Source organism: Plectropomus leopardus, chromosome 12, assembly GCF_008729295.1.
Source record: "Plectropomus leopardus isolate mb chromosome 12, YSFRI_Pleo_2.0, whole genome shotgun sequence".
Taxonomy (NCBI): Eukaryota; Metazoa; Chordata; class Actinopteri; order Perciformes; family Serranidae; genus Plectropomus; species Plectropomus leopardus.
Genome location: NC_056474.1, coordinates 4,600,410 through 4,618,329, shown reverse-complemented (window position 1 = coordinate 4,618,329; position 17,920 = coordinate 4,600,410). Strand labels below are relative to the sequence as shown.

Here is a 17,920-nt window from a genome sequence, read left to right as displayed (position 1 = left end):
CTGCCCTGGACCTAAGCAGACTGCCAGCGAGCCTGCAGCTCAGGGATTAGAGGTGGGTCTTTGTGCATGCTGAATTGTGTTGCTTCAGAGGCCTTGTAGTGTTCTCACCTTACTCAGGAGGATCCAGACAGATCAGCAGTGACTCCAGATTAACCCATTTTCCTACTCTCCCTCTGATGGTATAGGCCTGTCTGCAGCTGTGCTTCCACCATGGTTGTTCCTGACTCTCAGGACAAAATGTACTACCCTCCTGATGACCTGAAGAGGGATGCTCGTGTGCCTGATTTTAACTCCTATCTGGCGCTGTACAGGAAGTCTCTTGAGAACCCAGAAGGTAGGTCAAACATATTTTCCGTGGCAGTGTTTTCTTGCATTCCAGCTCCCCCTGTATGCAGAATCTGTCCGTGTTTATCTGTAACACTGACATGAAATATCACTTTGTTCCAGCTTTCTGGAAAGAGATTGCTCAAGAGTTCTTTGGAAAAAGCCAGCGACGGGACCGATGCTGCAGTACAACTTTGACATGACAAAAGGAAACATTTATGTCAAATGCATGGAGGGGGCCAAAACCAACATGTGCTATAATGTCCTGGACAGGCTTGTGAAGGAGAGGAATCTTGGCGAAAAGGTTGCCTATTACTGGTAAGCAATAAAATCTGGCTGCCATGAGTGATGGCTTTGCTGGGAAACACTGCCTGCAGTTATGTCAGGTATTCCAGTCATCAACAACTGTTGTTTCCCTGTGTGCCAAGCCCAGTGCACCAAAGCAACAAAAAAAAAACCCAAAGCAAAAAAACTGTGTATGCATGAAAGGTCCCATATTCTGCTCATTTTCAGCTTCACACTTGTATTTTTGGTTTCTACTAGGGGAGTGGTTCCAAACTGTTGGGTCGTGGTCCAAAAGTGGGTCACAGGTCCGTTTTGAATGGGCTGCAAGTGACTTGTGAACAGTGTTGGGAAGGTAACTTGTAAAAATAATAGGTTACAGATTATTAATTATTAATTACTTTGTTAAAAATGTAATTAATATTTTTATTACTTCATTAAAGTTACGTAACTTACTACATTTGATTATTTTTAAAAAACTTTTCTGACAAATGGGGCATTAAAGGGCAATAAAGCTGAAAAGACCTAAAAATATTAGTTCATAAATGCTGCGCTCAAATTTCTTCACCCACATTGTCCCGAAAATATGCTAAAAGAAGACACTCCTGCATGATGAAAACATCATGTTTTATTCAACATATAAACTTTTCACTGAAAATAGTTGTTTGTCATATGCAACCCGTTTGTAATCATCAATGTTTTGATTAGTAACTGTAATTTAAAAACATATTTTTTCTCAGTAAGTGCCAGCAATTACATTTATTTTCTAATTTAATTACTATAACTTACTCTCCCAACACTGTTAGTAAGCATGCCAAGGTTGTAAAAAATACACTTTATTTTGAATTTTGGGCATAGAACTTTTATTTTGAAGTGCCTTTACTGTTTATTCTGAAAGTAATTTTTATTTCTTTGTGTTCTGCACCAATGTGTTGTTGAATATGTGGTAATTTATGTTATATGTGGACTTTGAACTAATCTTGACCCCGTGTCTGTGACCAGTTGGGAACAGCTGTACTAGAGGATGTTTACATGCTTTAATTGACATTTTCTTGTACTGTCTGCCTGAATTTATCTGTATCCACCATCTTTATTTTCTAAATATATATTATATTATATATATATATATATATATATATATATATATATATATATAATATATTTTATTATGAAACCCCTAGCTTTTTTTCTTTTCCCCTAGATATTTTCCCTAGCTTTTAAAAATAACTTAATAAATCTACTGATTTCTTGCAATTTGTCAGACATTTATTACCAAGTGGCTCGTTGCCTTTCCTCCATGTTTTTGAAAGAAACTGCACCAATTTGATCAGGGTTTAAAGATTTAAAGACTAGTAAAGGGCATACTAAAGAAGAACAAGAAAAGTGATGTCACAACAGGTTTAATAGGGTTAAAGGCACAGTTTCTGAATACAGACTGTGTGCATTTCTCTGTGGATTTAGCATTTTTGAGACTTTCACAGTATTTACATAGCACCTATACCTGCTTTATGTTAAATGGAAATCTGACTTTTTACAATATGGGACCTTTAATGTTTCCCTCCTCAGAAACAACAGAGAACAGGATGTGCTGAAAAATTCCCAGATTTTATATGCTTTGGGTACAAAACATTTTACAGCTGCTAGCTCATAAAAAAAAACAAGCACTTGGTGTTTATTGCAGTACAAAAGCCGAGTTCAACTTGAATCTTGCCAGAATCCTCCAATAACAAAACTATAATAAGAGCCTACTGGATTGTTTTCAGCTCATAAATTTTCTCACTGAACTCTTTCAAGCTTCCGATTTCCTCTAAAAAAAAAAGAAAAAAAAAGACTCTTTAACTCACAGTAGCTTTTGCTTACAGCAATGCTTACACCTTGCCAAGTCACCATAAGGACTGTATACTTTGTTGTTTTGACTGCATATGGCACATATTTGCTCTGTCAACAGAAGAGGCTTAGCAAACAACAAATGGGTTCTGACAGTTTAGCAATAATAAGGGTTCAATGGAACTGGGCACAGCGCAGATCAGACATCGCCCACATGAGTGTCTTAACGCTGTTTGCACTCCATCAAAGCACTTACGTAACAGACCTGCTCAAGTTCCGGTTTCACACGTCATATGAGATGGATATCGTCTGTCAGCTGTTATTGTCGTGTTTATATTCGAGTTATAAGTGGCCAGGTGGTTTGTTTTGAACTGTTAAACACTCATGACTTGAGCTCACACCTTGTCCAAACAGCAGTTGCAAAACTGTCTCAAATGGTACGACACACTGCAAAAAAAGAGTGTTTAAAACTCAAGTGTGTGTCCTTTTGTTTGATCTAAGACTGAACTGCATCTGTAATTTGCAGCTTCTAGACTCTGAGATATAGAAGGGTCTCAGGGCTCGGTGATGACGGGTGTCTCGTGGCTGAAGTTTCACCATTTGACAAAATCAAAAACACTTGCAACTCGACTTGGACTTCAATGACTTGTGACTTCACCTGGACTTGAGCTTTTGACGTGAAAATACCTCATACTTCCCACCAAGCCCAAAGATTAAAAAGTATGTTGTTAAAAAAGCCATGAATCAATTAATTTCTTTAACGTTCTTGAGTAGACTAACATTATTGTTTATCATTCCAAGCAAGCTAACACTTATTCACTAAATTCACTTTCTTTAAACAAATCTGAAAGCATCCAATCAACTTAAAGGACGGAACATAAAGACCTAATGTCCGTTAATGAGCATCAGTTGAATAAAATGACACCAAAGATTATTTTAAAAATATTACAGATGAAGATGCAACAGCTTCAAACTTTGTCCGACATTCCAAGTTGCACAAAAATACGGTAGGTCGAGGCTAATGTTAACAGAGTTAGTGAGTTAATGCCTGCTTACGTTATTACTCAGTTTTAAAGTGGCATTACACTTTGTTTAAACGGTAACTAAGCCCCCCATTTTTGGCTTGAGTGCCTCCTCCCTGGAACATGAACAAAGTCTCAAAAAGGGGCAGGGCTAGGAGGGGGGCTAAGTCATGCCCGGTCAACCAATCGTGCCGCTTCTCAATCCACAGCACCTCCCTGACCCCAGTACACACACAAAGAAGTAAGTTGGTGAGAGGTCGTCAGCGCCAACACTCGGTTGGTGATGAAAGCGGGCTCCTACTACCAGGATCAGCCAATAGCAAAATTCAATCACAATAGCCAGGCTCAACCTTTAGAGGGCAGTCATTTAGGGCTTTATAGCTTACTTGTAGTAGTTAAAAGTTATTTGACTAGAGGAGTAATGTTCCCAGCTTTCTTGAGCTTTGTTAGTTTTTAAGTAGCAGCATTCTGAATGAGTGGCAGCTGTCAAAGAGCTTTTGTAGAAAGACCTTAGAAAATCCTATTACGGCAATCTGGCTGTTATAGACATAAAGCTGTGGATTAGGTGTCCTAAATCTTATCTGTACGAGAATTTCCTAATACTAAAAATACTTTGTTATTGTCCCAACATGGGCATTAAAATATAAGTTCTGAGTCACATTCAGAGCTAATGAGAGCATTTAGCAGTTGAATTTAAGAGGTTCAAGGATTAAGCCCTGTGGGACTCCACATTTTATTGGCTCTGATACATATTTGCCAAAAGGTACAACATCATATATAGGAGTTGCAACTGTATAAGACTTTTTACGGTACGATATCGGTCTCAGAAAATATTTTGATGTCATGGTATCACGAAATGACAAAATCATTATTATTATAAGTTATAATGACCCTTAAAGGAATTAAAACAGAAGTTTTTTTGTTTTTTTATAATATTTTATTATTATAATTGAAACTTGAAACATTTTTTAAATTTAAGTATGTGTAAAAAGTCTCTCTTTTAAAAATAGCTAAAATAAAGTTGAGATCCTCCATCCAGTTGCCTTTTTTTCAATACCATAGATAAGCAAATGTACATCCCTCAATTCTGAAAACGGTATACCGCTGCAACTCTAATATACTCTTGCATATAAAGCTCTTTAAAAACAGTCAAATATGTGGATTCTATCAATAGAAGTTGACATTTATGATTACAGAATTTCATCACTGTAATCATTTATTTTTACATCATCATGGTGATAAGAGTGAAGCCAGGTTTGTTTTGGCCTCTGTCCCACACCAGATGTCTGCTACTATACTGCCTGCTGGTCTGTGAAACATTGTGCCACATAGTTTTCCAAACAACGTTCCTGAATAAGATCCAAGTCCAATATAGACCCTGAAACAACGGGAACAGGTTATGTCTCCTGTGACCTCGGACAACTCTGCATTAGAACGGTTTCGGTTATACAATCTGAGACAGGTTTTGCATGACAGTAACAGATTTAGGTTTCCTTTTTAATCTCCTCTTGTTTTCTCAGGGAGGGAAACTCCCCTGACCACCACATGGCCATCACCTACAGCCAGCTGCTGAGCCGGGTCTGCCGCTGTGCCAATGTCCTCAAGCAAATGGGTGAGAAACTAAAAACTTACATCCAAACCACATTTCCTAAATATCAATTGCCCAGAAATTACCTGCAGCAGTCAAAAGTTTGAGCAAAACAAGACAGACAAAAGCTTAATCATAGCTCGATTACATCATGTTTCAGTCTAAGGTCTCATAATCGGCAAAGGTCATAATGATAAAAACCCGAATGCAAAACAGGAGATATAGCTCTATGCGGTTATCCCAATACACATGTTCAGGGGTTTAGACTGGGAGGGGACGCAGGAGACACGTCCCCATCAATAAAAACATGAAAGTTTAACAGAGGACTTTTTTTTGACAAAATTAAAGACATTTGCACCAAAAATTGACGCAGAAAAGGCACAAATTGGTGAAAACAAATTCACCAGAATGTCGTGTTTGATGCTCAAAATGTCCTGGCCGAGGAACCCCAAACCCCCTCGTTTCTTACGTGCCCCCCTACCCAATGTTGAAATGAAACATTTGTTTTTGTACTTCTTGCATATCAGACATAGAGTACTGTATCTGGCACATATCGAACACGCTGAAACATTATCGTACTTAGATAAGGCCCGAGTGTGATTTGTGTCATCTTAAACATCAAATCTGCTTGTTTCGTTGTTCAAGGTGTAAAAAAAGGAGACAGGGTGTCTATCTACCTTCCCATGATCCCAGAACTCGTCTACACCATGTTGGCCTGTGCAAGGATCGGCGCTGTTCACTCCATTGTGGTAAGCAGTACGAATGATTGGCGTTTGCTTTGCACATTTTGGAGACACAGATGAGTCGAGTTTGCTACATAAAGCTGTGGCATCATTTAATGTCAGCACCGACATTTGTTACGTTGACATCTGTGAGAAACTCACTTCTCCACAAAGGAGTCAGTCGTTGTTTTATGGGATTTTTTAAAGGTGAGGTGTATAAGATTTAGGGGGATTTGGGGGCCTCTAGCAGTTAACTGTAAATTGCAAATTGCAGCTAGTTAAAACTTGAACTGCTGCACTCCTTTTGTGTTCATTGTTCATTGAAAGATTAATTTAAGTCATTTTAATAGCAATTAAGGCCTTGATTTTTTTTCATTAATTTTACAGATTAATCAATAAAGGAAATTGCTTATATTTTGCAACCCTACAAGAAACATGGCAGTGCAACATAATACATAAAAAAAACATAGTACATAGTACATAGTATTGTACAAATAATAATTAATAATACATAAACATCTTCATAAACAAGGACCTGCTCCATATGTAGATATAAACGACTCATTCTGAGGTAACGATTCTTATTTCCAGGTGATTATACACGAAAGAAAACATACTCATTACATTATATTACATTATATTAAATTGTATTATATTTTATGTTATTATTTTATACTAGACACTTGTCTTTTAACCTATATCTGACACGCATACGTTTCAATCTCTGAGGAGAAAATGTTCTTTTTGCAGGTCAAGGTTAGCAGTGCTTGCTGGTCTAACTTAAACCTGAGCTCCTGTGAGTCCAGACTGCCCTGCTCCTGCAGTTATCAGCTGTTCTCTGTGTGAACACTGCACTGACAGCACCTGCACAAAATATATGGGTCACACATTTACTGCCTGTATCTGGATTGGGGAGGCTTCAGAGTCTGTGCAGTATTGCAAGCAAGCAGACACTATTTTAGGTTTTCAACCCTTCTCAAGCATGCAAAGTCTGGTGGTTAAAAATATCACTGGGCTGCTCCCAGATGGGTTTGTTTTATGACTTGCAAAACCCAATTTTTGGCAGGCTCAGGTGACAGCGACCTTGTCGTTGTTTGGTCATTGTTGTACATTTTCATATATGCCATGAACATCATTCAGCAACATAAGGATCTTTGGGATAGCGCCAGCCTCTTGGATTCTCACGTGACTGTTAATATTAATCATAAATCAACCCGACGTGAAATCAAATCATACTGGATGGAGCCAGACAGAACAGCCAGTGCCACTCAGGCTGTGACATTTTGCTGAGTCCAGAGTCCTCAGTGACCTGATTCATAATGCTGTCATCAACACTGAAACTTTATACTGTGAACTATTCACTTTGGACAGAACACAAGCGTCTGGCGGGGGACGCAGCAGATGACAATAAAAGATTAATTATAAAAGTCTGCTTCATTATGTAAGATTGATCAAGGTGACTGCTCTATACTTGAGAGAGCAGAATGAATCAGACTGTCTGTTTTCATTTTGAAGCGAGACTGTGTAGCTTTTGCTGAACTGCAGGCCACAAGTAACAACCAGGGAATAATGGTAAAATCTAAAACATGGTGCTACAGTTTCACCAGTAGAGAAAAGAGAAAAAAGTCAAGGTTATGGTTTATTTACAAGTGAAACTCTTTGAAAACTACAGTTGGTAACTTTCAGGAAAATAACTTTGTCGTCTTCTCTGAAATTGTTCCTATACTCTGCACATGAGAGATATTTTGTGGGAAAAATAAATAAATCTGCAGTCAAACTGTCAACCTAGGCAGCTCTCATCATATATTAACCCTTTAAAACCTGAGCAAATTGGCTTGATTATTTTCCAAAACATGATAAGAAGGCAATGAGCCACAAAAGAAGAAATGACTCAAAATTTAGCAAGAAATTAGTGAAAAGTACATGAAATTACCTGACAATTCGTTTAAAAAAGAAGAAAGTTAAAAACAAACAAACAACACATGTAAAAGAAGTGCTTTTAGTAACTCTATAACAATTTTAAATTTAAAATTTACTAATGAATGGCTGGAAAAAAAGTTATATAAATGTAAATTTAATTATCTTAATAATATAATAGTAATCTAAAAATATATATATACATGTTCTGATATGTTTCTCCCAATATTGGTCTCTCTTAAAAAAAAACAAAAAAACATTTAAGTTCATTTTCTTGTCAGATTTCCCCTTATTTCTTGCAATCTGTGGAACATTTCTTACCAAGTTGCTCATTTCCTTTTTTCCCATGTTTTCAAAATAAATCACACCAATTTGCTTAGGGTTCAAAAATTTAAATACTTTTGAAAAGTGCGTGAAAGCACAAAGTTTCAAAGCATTAATCTACACTCTGTTGCTGCGTTGCCTTTTTCTCACCTCACGTTTTCAGAGACACATTTTGGTGTATTGCTGGCTGTTGTCTTGTCAGCAGGAAGTGCTTGGGGCTTTGCTTGACTATATCCAACATGACAGCACAACGGTGATAAGGCACATTTTGGAAGCGAGCAATCAAAAGCTAGTTCAAGAGGTACTAAAGGTACCATCCACAGCTTTTCACAATGGAAATGCAAAAACAAAAAAAAAAAAAGAATACCCAATTGAGCTGAACCGACCCAACCTGCTGCTGGAAATGCCCCATTAGTAATGCAGTCTCAGTATGCTTACAGCTTATGGGTCATCAAATCTTTGTTAAATTTCAATTCAGTTTTTGCTGTCTCATCTTTTGTCTTTGTGTTGTTTAGTTTGCAGGTTTCTCCTCTGAGTCTCTTTGCGAGAGGATCATAGATGCCCAGAGCAGCGTCCTGGTGACAGCAGGTAGGTCCCATATAAGAGACGCCAACACAGCAGCACCAGGATGGGACGTGCTGTAAGCGCTCAGAGGCTGTTAAGATCATTTTCAAGTTGTAAAGAGACTCAGTGTTTTAACACCTTTTCCCTGCTGGTTCACACACCTCCTCATCTGCATCACTCTCGTCCCTTTGTGGCACACAGATGGTGTTTACAGAGGAGAGAAGCTGATCAACCTGAAACAGATTGTGGACGAGGCTCTGGAAAAGTGCAGAGAAAAGTAGGTCCTGCTCACAAAGCCAACAGTTTGTCAGTTCTCAGCAACCGCCCTTATTTACACTAGCTGCGGGTATGGGACTCAGCCGCTGTCATATGAGTCACTGGACACACACGCCTACACTCACACACACGAAGCCAAAAGTCCTATCAGTTGTTATCGAGGATGTTGCGGAAACACACTGCCCAGTTTCCACATTACAGGGTTGCCGGGCAACATGGGGCGCTTAGACTCATCCCGGGAAGTTGCTCATCTCCTGTGGCAACGTGAGCTGGTGGGGGTTATTTTATCAGGGATATCGTTTCAAAATAAAGCATATAGAGATATTTTCAATTATACCTAAGCCTCATGTGGCAAAAACAAGGGAAATTCAACATTTTGGATACAAAAACCTACGTTTTGTTTATGAGTTTGTCTGAAACAAGTCAACCAACACTTATTATTTTTACTTTTTACTCATTTCATCATATACTTCTTTTTTGTTACTTACTATTGTTAAATGGTAACTTGGGTATTTTTCAACCTGGACCCTATTTTTCATTTTTTTGTATCTAAATAAAAAAAAAAAAACTGGTCCAGTATTGAGTGAGAGCGCTGCAACGGGCCCAGATTGTTATTATAAGTATCTGACAACAGTATGGAAAGGATACCTATAGAGATAGACTTTTTTTTTTTAAACCAGAAACAGTCCTGAAATTGTCAACACCAAACCCACCAGACTGCATTTGCAGCTCAGAGAGCTCCACATAGCAAAATTTAAACAATACGCTGAGCCCTATTCAAATTTTAAAATTTTGTCTGGAAAAAAAACAACCAAAATGAATTGTCAAATATTCTTATTGAACAGCTAAATCCAACTCCAATGGCATAAATCTGACTTGGGTAAAGCCCTAAAACATAGATAAAAGTCCACAGCATAAAGTAAAATATAAAAATAAACAGCACTCACACTCACAAACTGCTCACACTTTTTTTAATGTCCTCACAGAGCGTCCTCTAGTGTCACTAAATGCCTCGTCATCAAGCACCACGCGCTGAGGACAAAAAGTGGGGCTGCATGCAACAAACTACAGGTAGATGTCATTGCCACCTAATGTATCATATCCATTACACTTATTCATCACACACATATCTACATATTCATATCTTCCATTTACTGTTTATACGACATTCTAGATTTATTCTATTTATTACGAAATATATTTTATACTACAAATTACTCTGCACTTTACTGTTTTTTGAGCTTTTGGTTAGATGGTAAACTGCATTTTGTTGTCTTGTTACCTGTACTCTGTGTAGTAACTGTAGTAAATGTAATCTATTTTAATATTTTGGTTTTAAAAAAATCACAAAATAGCACGCTCTATTTATGAGTTTATGAATTTATGAGTCAGAACATGCCTCTAAAGGGCAAAGTAAATTAAAGTCAGCTCACACTTGACATCACTGCTTGTATTTTGAGCAGTTTGATGTAATGAGTGACTATGTGCTGCATTTGATCTTGTGCGTTCAGACCCCCTGGGACTCACACTGTGATGTGTGGTGGGACGAGGTGATGAGAGACTCTCCTGAAGAGTGTGAGCCCGAGTGGCTGGACGCTGAGGACCCGCTGTTTATCCTGTACACCAGCGGCTCCACCGGCAAACCTAAGGTGAGATGTACAGGTGTGTGTAGGGGAGCAGTTTTATAGTAGAAACGCTCCTTGTAGCTTTGCTGCTCGTTTTCTGCTCGTAACTCTTCACTGAAACCACACCTTTTAAATCACATCTTATTTTCTCCTCTGATGAGCCTGTAAATGGTGTATAAACCTGGCTGGCTTTGACATAATGTGCTGTCTCTGCGGTGAAATAGTGAGAATTAATGGTTTTATAATGCCAAGAGGCATAAACGCGACCCTAGGAAAGTTGAAAGCAATTACATTTGTGTGTGTAGTATATGTTATTATTACGCAAAACACAGAGCTCAAAGCATCAGATACTGAGTGCGTGAGAAAGAGACATTTTTAAATATGCCTGTTCAAGGAGGGAATACTCCACCATTATGCCACCTTGCTGTCTTGTATGAAAGGTACAATAACATAATGTGAGGTCAGAGTTCAGAATCAGAAAAGGATTTTTTGCCAGATTTTTGGTGTATACATTTAACATGCAGAAAACATATTAAGAGGAATAAAAATAAGGCAAAGTACTGCAACACACAAGGTAAAAAAAAGTTAGTATCAATGTATAATATTTTTTAAAGCTTGATTATAAAAAGTGCATTTTTTTGCACAGACTACAAATGTGTGTAATATTAAGGTCGGACCTAAGGATTAAAATAAGTCTTCATCCTAACATTTGAATCTTTCCTCAAAAGAAAGGCAGGTCCCCACAATGTGATTGTGTTAACAGATTTATGTCCCCACAACATCAGTAATACCTGTCCGCACACACACACACACCTGCATACATGTCTCTTTTTTTCTGCCCCCGTATTTTTGCGGTCTGCTGTCTCTGTGCTATCTCCTCATTCATGTTTCCGTCCCTGCGTACCGTACAGGGTGTTCTCCACACTGTTGCCGGGTATCTGCTCTACACGTCGCTGACCTTCAAGTACGTTTTCGACCATCACCATGACGACGTGTTCTGGTGCACAGCAGACATCGGGTGGATCACCGGCCACTCCTACATCACCTACGGCCCCCTTGCAAACGGTGCTACAAGCGTCCTAGTGAGTCAGAGAGAGACTTTTATCTCGTTAAAAATCCTCACAGTGATAAAAGCTACACAGATGTCCCTTTTAAGACATTCTCAGAGATGCATGTGTGTGTTTTCTCCAGTTTGAAGGTATCCCAGTTCACCCTCATGTCGGCCGGTTCTGGGAAATCATTGAGAAGTACAAAGTGACCAAGTTCTACACAGCTCCGACAGCCATCCGCCTGCTGATGAAGTACGGACGGGAGCCGCTGCAGAAGTAAGAGCCCTGCATGTGCACATGAATGTCACAGCAGCTCAAAATAAAATCCAGATTTCCAGAAGCTACAGCAGGAGTTTGACTTTTTAAACACAGCTTGATATGATGGGTGGTGCAAGTGTATTTTTACAAAAAGGGGTCAGAGGGAAATATCTACCTTTCATTGTTAAAATACCTACTTCTGTTCTCACGTCTTATGTAACAGGCTCTGCAGCGATGAAGTGAAGGAGCCAAGCTGTGTGAATGATGATAATGAAAATGCTGTTTTTGATGCATTTTAACACTAAACTCCTTAACTCAGTATCTGTCAAAAAAATGCAACAAGAACTCAATTTTACTAGACGGGTTTCCGTTACAGATTTGTGCAAAACCTAATCTTTTTTTCCGAAATGTCGATAAAACAGAATTGCAAGAAGTGACTTAACATTTTAAGAAGTACGGCAATGGATGTACAAAACATTAACAGGTTTATTTCTATTGCAGTCACCGCACTAACCGTCGTTATTTCCAATCGAAGGCGACGTGGGCATGTTATGCGAGTGATACTAGAAAGGTACGCCCCTTATATGTGAGAGCGGCCATGAATGAGGGATTTCCAGGAGGTCCACGATTTCACAGAGGAATTATGGATTCAAAACTTCTGGATAACCTGCTCAGTTTAATGCGATGTAAAAACACCTCTTGTACTGCCTGCTGCATCATGCCCGCATGTTTTTTCTTTTTTTTTTTGTTCGAAACATCCCTTGCTGATATGCTAATAAATTGCTCATAAAGTCAAACTCATGAATATATTACAGATTAGCACGTAATGTTGATCAATCAGTTAGTCTCACTGAGATAAGACAGAGGAAAACTAACACATATACGGCCCAACAACCAGCAATCCATGCAACAAATAAAGCTAACTTAGACAACTACAAGTCACCTACTCCTAGCGCAGTTATCAGTAACTCAATATGATGGAATATAAAATAATCTGAGGGAGATTTTTCCTTGTGTCACTGACAGGTACGACCTCTCCAGCCTGAGGATTCTGGGTACTGTTGGTGAGCCCATCAACCCTGAGGCGTGGCACTGGTACCACGAAGTCGTCGGACAGGGCAGATGTCCCATAATGGACACTTTCTGGCAGACTGAGACCGTAAGTATTGCCTGCAGTTAACTCGCTCTTCAGCTGAGATTAAATTATATTTCAGAATCCTGCTTGGTGGGTCCCAATAAGTCCTTATGCTGTTTGGTCAAAAGACACAATTTTGAGTTTCATTTTATGTCTCTACAGGGAGGACATGTTTTGACTCCTCTGCCTGCTGCGACGCCGCTGAAACCAGGCTCTGCAGTAAGTGACAACACCGATTACCTCATACTCTGACATTTCAATATAAATCTTTAACACACCAGCATCTTCTCCACTGAGTATCCTCTGTTTGTGAGAAAAGATGCGGCAGTATTTTTGACTAAACCAATGCAGGAGATGCAACCTTTCTATGCCTCCACACCTACTATATGTCTATGTGTTTTTGGGTTGTCTGTGCATGCATATCAACATGATATCTCAAAAATGCCTTAAGGGAATTTCCTTAAATTTGACACAAACGCCCACTTGTACTTAAACTGATTGAAACCTGTTGGTCAAAAGTCCTTGTTACTTTACATCTATCTCATTTTGTGAGCACAATATTTTAGGAAGGCCTTTGGGGAATTCCTCAAATTTGGCACAAACATCCACTTTGACTTAAAGATAAATTGATTAGGAATTGGTGGTCAAGGGTTACTATGACCTTGCGATTATTTCGTGAACACAATATCTGAAGCACGCCTTAAGGTAATTTTTTTCAAATTGGGCACAAACATCCACTTCAATTCAATGATGAACAGACTAGATTTTGGTGGTCAAAGGTCAAGGTCACTGTGACCTTGTGTACATCTCTTTTCATGAATACGATATCTCAGGAAGGGTTTGGGGGAATTTCTTAAAATTTGGCACAAATGTCCACTTGGACTTAAGAACGAAGTGATTAGAATTGGTGGTCAAAGGTCAAAGGTCACTGTGGCCTATAAACTAATCTTTGGGTGCCCACCCTGGAAGATGTGTGTGAGTGTCCATGTTTTTACAGACATGAATGATAACTGTTAGAGCAACTCGACTGGTTTACGGAGGCAAACACCCGCAGGGCAGTAATTCTAGTTTAATATAAATTCGATTTGGCTTTTCTGTGTGTAGATTATGATCCAGGTTGTGATTTGAAAAAGTATGCAGCAGTTTTTTAAACGAAAGAACACATTTATCTCACCCTAAATCCACATCTCATATTTCAGACCTTTCCTTTCTTCGGCGTAGAGCCAACAATCCTCAACGAACACGGGGAGGAACTGGAGGGCGAGGCCGAGGGTTATCTTGTAAGTTTCATTTCAATTCTGTGCAACCTTATTTATCCCTGTAAAACCAGCTGTATGCAGCAGGCGGCTGCCCAGATCAACAGATACACATACAATAGATGGGATAGAAAGAAAAATGCTGTTAATCATAAACATTTCAAGACTAAAAACCTAAAAACTAAATGTGTTATGTGTGAAACTGATAATAAATATATAAATAAATAACTATTAATGACAAGTTCACTATAACACTGCAATTTAAAATATTGCTGCCAGTACTATTGTTAGTTTTGTTGAATGAACTCACTTCTCTACCCTGCTCACATTATTTGTTGGGACTTTTATTGGTAGATTTTCAGTTTAAAGCACTTTAAAAACATTCAATTGCAGTACTACTACTCCTGCAATAATTGGTTTCAGTTTTATTTGCTTTTTACTGTATGTTAATTGTGGCGTATTTAATTTCATTGCACAGTCTGCAATTTCATTTCACTGATTGATTTAATCATAGATCTAGATTGCTTTAATCATTCTCACATGTAAAGCGCTTTTTAACTTTGTTTTGAAAGGTGCTGTGTGAATATTAATTGCCATCAAGCATTGAGAATTGCAGATTGCAACCAGCTGAAATTTCTCCCGCTTAGAATATAAATATATATGTTCAATGAGCTGAACTCTCCACACAGGTCTCCTCTACAAAACCTATGAACCAGATGGTTTAAACTGGTAAAAATACTGAATAAAACAGTTTTCTGCTACAAAATCAGTGTTCCTGAAATGCTGTGGCCTGTCCACTAGCTCAGCACCTGCTAAGGTGTGCTTCCCTTTTTTCTCTGATAACTTAAGATCCAGAAATTTAAGAGATTTTTAGTGAGAGCCAAAATATCTACAGAGGTCTATGCATCTCCAAAACAAAAGAACCAGGTTATTTAAACCAGTAAAAACACAGAATAAAGCAGTTTCATGTTAAAATCAGTATTTTTTTCAAAGCTGTTCAGCTTGTTGCGGAGGGGCTGCTAACTACGGTGGCTGACTCGGCACGAATGGCCCTATTTAGAGTCAGTAGCCCCTTTCACACTGCCTGCTCAAGGATGAAATATTGTATAATTATGCCACGTCTCCGTTCTATTTAAAAAGTACGATTTTAAAGATCGAAAAGATACGTGGGCCTGCAACAGGGGTTGTCACAACAAGGCAGTGATAAAAAAAATCATATTTTCAGGTGGTTAAAGAAAATATATTTATTGTATTCCACTACATACCCCTAAATCACACACACTGGACGTTAAAGATTATTATGAATGGTACTAATCGCAGCAGAAGTATCTCATGCTTTGTTTGTGTACTCTGTGTTCTGTTACAGGTATTCAGGAGGCCCTGGCCTGGAATAATGCGCACTGTATACAAAAACAATGAACGCTTCGAGAACACCTACTTCAAGAAATTCCCAGGCTTCTATGTAACTGGTGATGGTAAGCCACAATAAAACCTAATACATCTTCTGTCTGCACACTCAAGTTCACCCATCTGCCACACAGACTGTGCGTCATACGAGTCTGAGTAAAAATGTTCCTGATTTCTCACTGAAATACAGAGAGCCTCTTGAGGGACAGACAAAGCTGTTAAAAAACCCTGTTTTTTGAGGGGTTATGCAACTTGTTTTCTCCTCTCTCAGGCTGCAGGCGGGATAAAGACGGCTATTACTGGATCACAGGAAGAATAGACGACATGCTGAATGTGTCAGGTACTGTACTGAGTTATACAGCTTTTTTAAAAAAGGTTATTTCAATACCAAACTGAGCAATTTACTGTGTTATGTAATATTACGACAATAACTTCAACACAAATTTTGACTTGCAGCTTTCTGAGAGCATTTTCTGCCATTTTCTTCCTTTAGAAACTTTTTTTCACCTTGTCTATGTTTATGTTTTGTCTCCTATGACTTTGTGTTTCCTCAGGCCACCTGATGAGTACAGCGGAGGTGGAGGCGGCTCTGACGGAGCATGAGGCTGTGGCGGAGGCTGCGGTGGTGAGTCGGCCTCACAAGGTGAAGGGCGAGTGTCTGTACTGCTTCGTCACCCTCAAAGACAGCAGGGAGTTTAACCACACACTGGTGGAGGAGCTCAAGAGACTGGGTGAGGCTCGGACACAGGGGGGGTTACTTGAGGCTGGATTTAGATTTTGGTTTTAAATGTTTTTCTTGTGTAATGTTTTTCTGTCTGTCGTGGTTCATCTTGGAACAAACCATTGGATAAATAAAATAAAAATAGTATAAAAACAACAGCTTTTGCTGATAAAACATTAATTACAGGGTTAATCATGCTGCTTTATGGAGCCTTTACTCCCCAAAAAATGTAGATTTGTTTGGCCTTGTTTTTTTTTTTTAAATATTAGTTGATTAATCTTTTAGTCAAGTGGTTCACAACCTGGGGGTCGGGACCCCTCCAAGGGGTGACAAGATAAACCTGTGGGTCTTTGGTGGTACCGTATTGAAAGAAGACGCAACATGCTGCAAAAAACAATTATTTTCATTATCAGTTAATCTGACAGTTATTTTCTTAATGAATCATTTGTTTGTTTGGTCTGTAAAACATCAGAAAACAGTAAAAATGCCTGTTATAATCTACAAAAGGACAAGTTTTGAGTCATTTATCGAGGAAAAATACCCCAAAAATACCAAATATTATAGATCCTACTCCTTAAATGTGCACAGTTGTTGCTTTTCTGTTTATATATATATATATCATGATGGCCAGACAAAACAAGCAATTTGATAACGTTTCCTCATGTTCTGAGGCAGTATGACATTTTTTCAACAAAATGATCATTGAATAATTGGAAAAATATTCAAAAGATTAATCAGTTATGAAAAAATAACTAATAGCAGCCCCAATGTATATAGATAACAGAGCAGTTACAACAGAAACCTATATGAAAAACTTACAGGACCTCAGTGCTTTGCATTTCATGTAAGCAGGTGTAAAAACTAATGCAAAAAAACTGATAAAAAAACTAAAAAAAAAAATTCAATTTGAAAAAAGAAAAACAAAGTTCAGAAACTGTATACTAAGTACCTGACAAGTGCATACTGACTTTTTTGAATCCTACTTTGTCTTGTTGGCTGTGAAATATGCCACAGAAAGCACTGACTCCTCCTGTGTATTCCTTCATCAGTGAGAGACAAAATCGGACCAATCGCCACACCAGACTTCATTCAAAATGCTCCGGGGCTCCCGAAAACTCGCTCTGGTAAACAGCTCAACACCAACATAAAACCAGCATCTTCCTCCTCCTCTGCTCCTCCTCACTAAAATCTTTTTCGTCTTTCTTTTCTTCTGAATACATTTTTAGGGAAGATCATGAGGCGAATTCTCCGGCAGATCGCCCGCAATGAAAAGGACCTGGGCGACCTTTCGACTCTGGCCGACCCGAAGGTGGTGGAGGAGCTGTTCAGCCAGAGATGTGAAGCTGCAGCCTGAACAAACACCGTCTCTATATAAATATATATATTTCTCTCTTTACACTATGCAAAGGTACACATGAAGACAGTCACAAACTGCTGGCTGTGGATCAGCGTCTGTGCACTCTCTGGGACTGAATGAAGGGATCAGAAAATTACAGCGCCGTCACTGAGATGTTTAAAGGTCCAGTTTGCAGGATTTAGGGGGCTATACTGGCAGAAAGGGAATATAATATAATACATATGGGTTTTTTGTTGTTTTTTAGTGTATAATCACCTGAAAATAAG

General features: G+C 38.7%; 1 protein-coding gene across 1 annotated transcript; it reads left to right on the top strand.

The window, feature by feature from the left end:
* Window positions 1-467: 467 nt before the first annotated feature.
* On the top strand, window positions 468-17,874 carry acss2l (acyl-CoA synthetase short chain family member 2 like). The gene is made up of 17 exons (XM_042497948.1): window positions 468-642; window positions 4,976-5,067; window positions 5,689-5,792; window positions 8,522-8,594; window positions 8,772-8,847; window positions 9,833-9,917; window positions 10,358-10,495; window positions 11,383-11,553; window positions 11,663-11,796; window positions 12,805-12,937; window positions 13,076-13,132; window positions 14,113-14,193; window positions 15,536-15,644; window positions 15,848-15,916; window positions 16,131-16,307; window positions 17,347-17,421; window positions 17,524-17,874. The coding sequence occupies exons 1-17, from the start codon at window positions 503-505 to the stop codon at window positions 17,649-17,651; spliced, it is 1,842 nt and encodes a 613-aa protein (XP_042353882.1). The 5' UTR covers window positions 468-502; the 3' UTR covers window positions 17,652-17,874.
* Window positions 17,875-17,920: the final 46 nt, after the last annotated feature.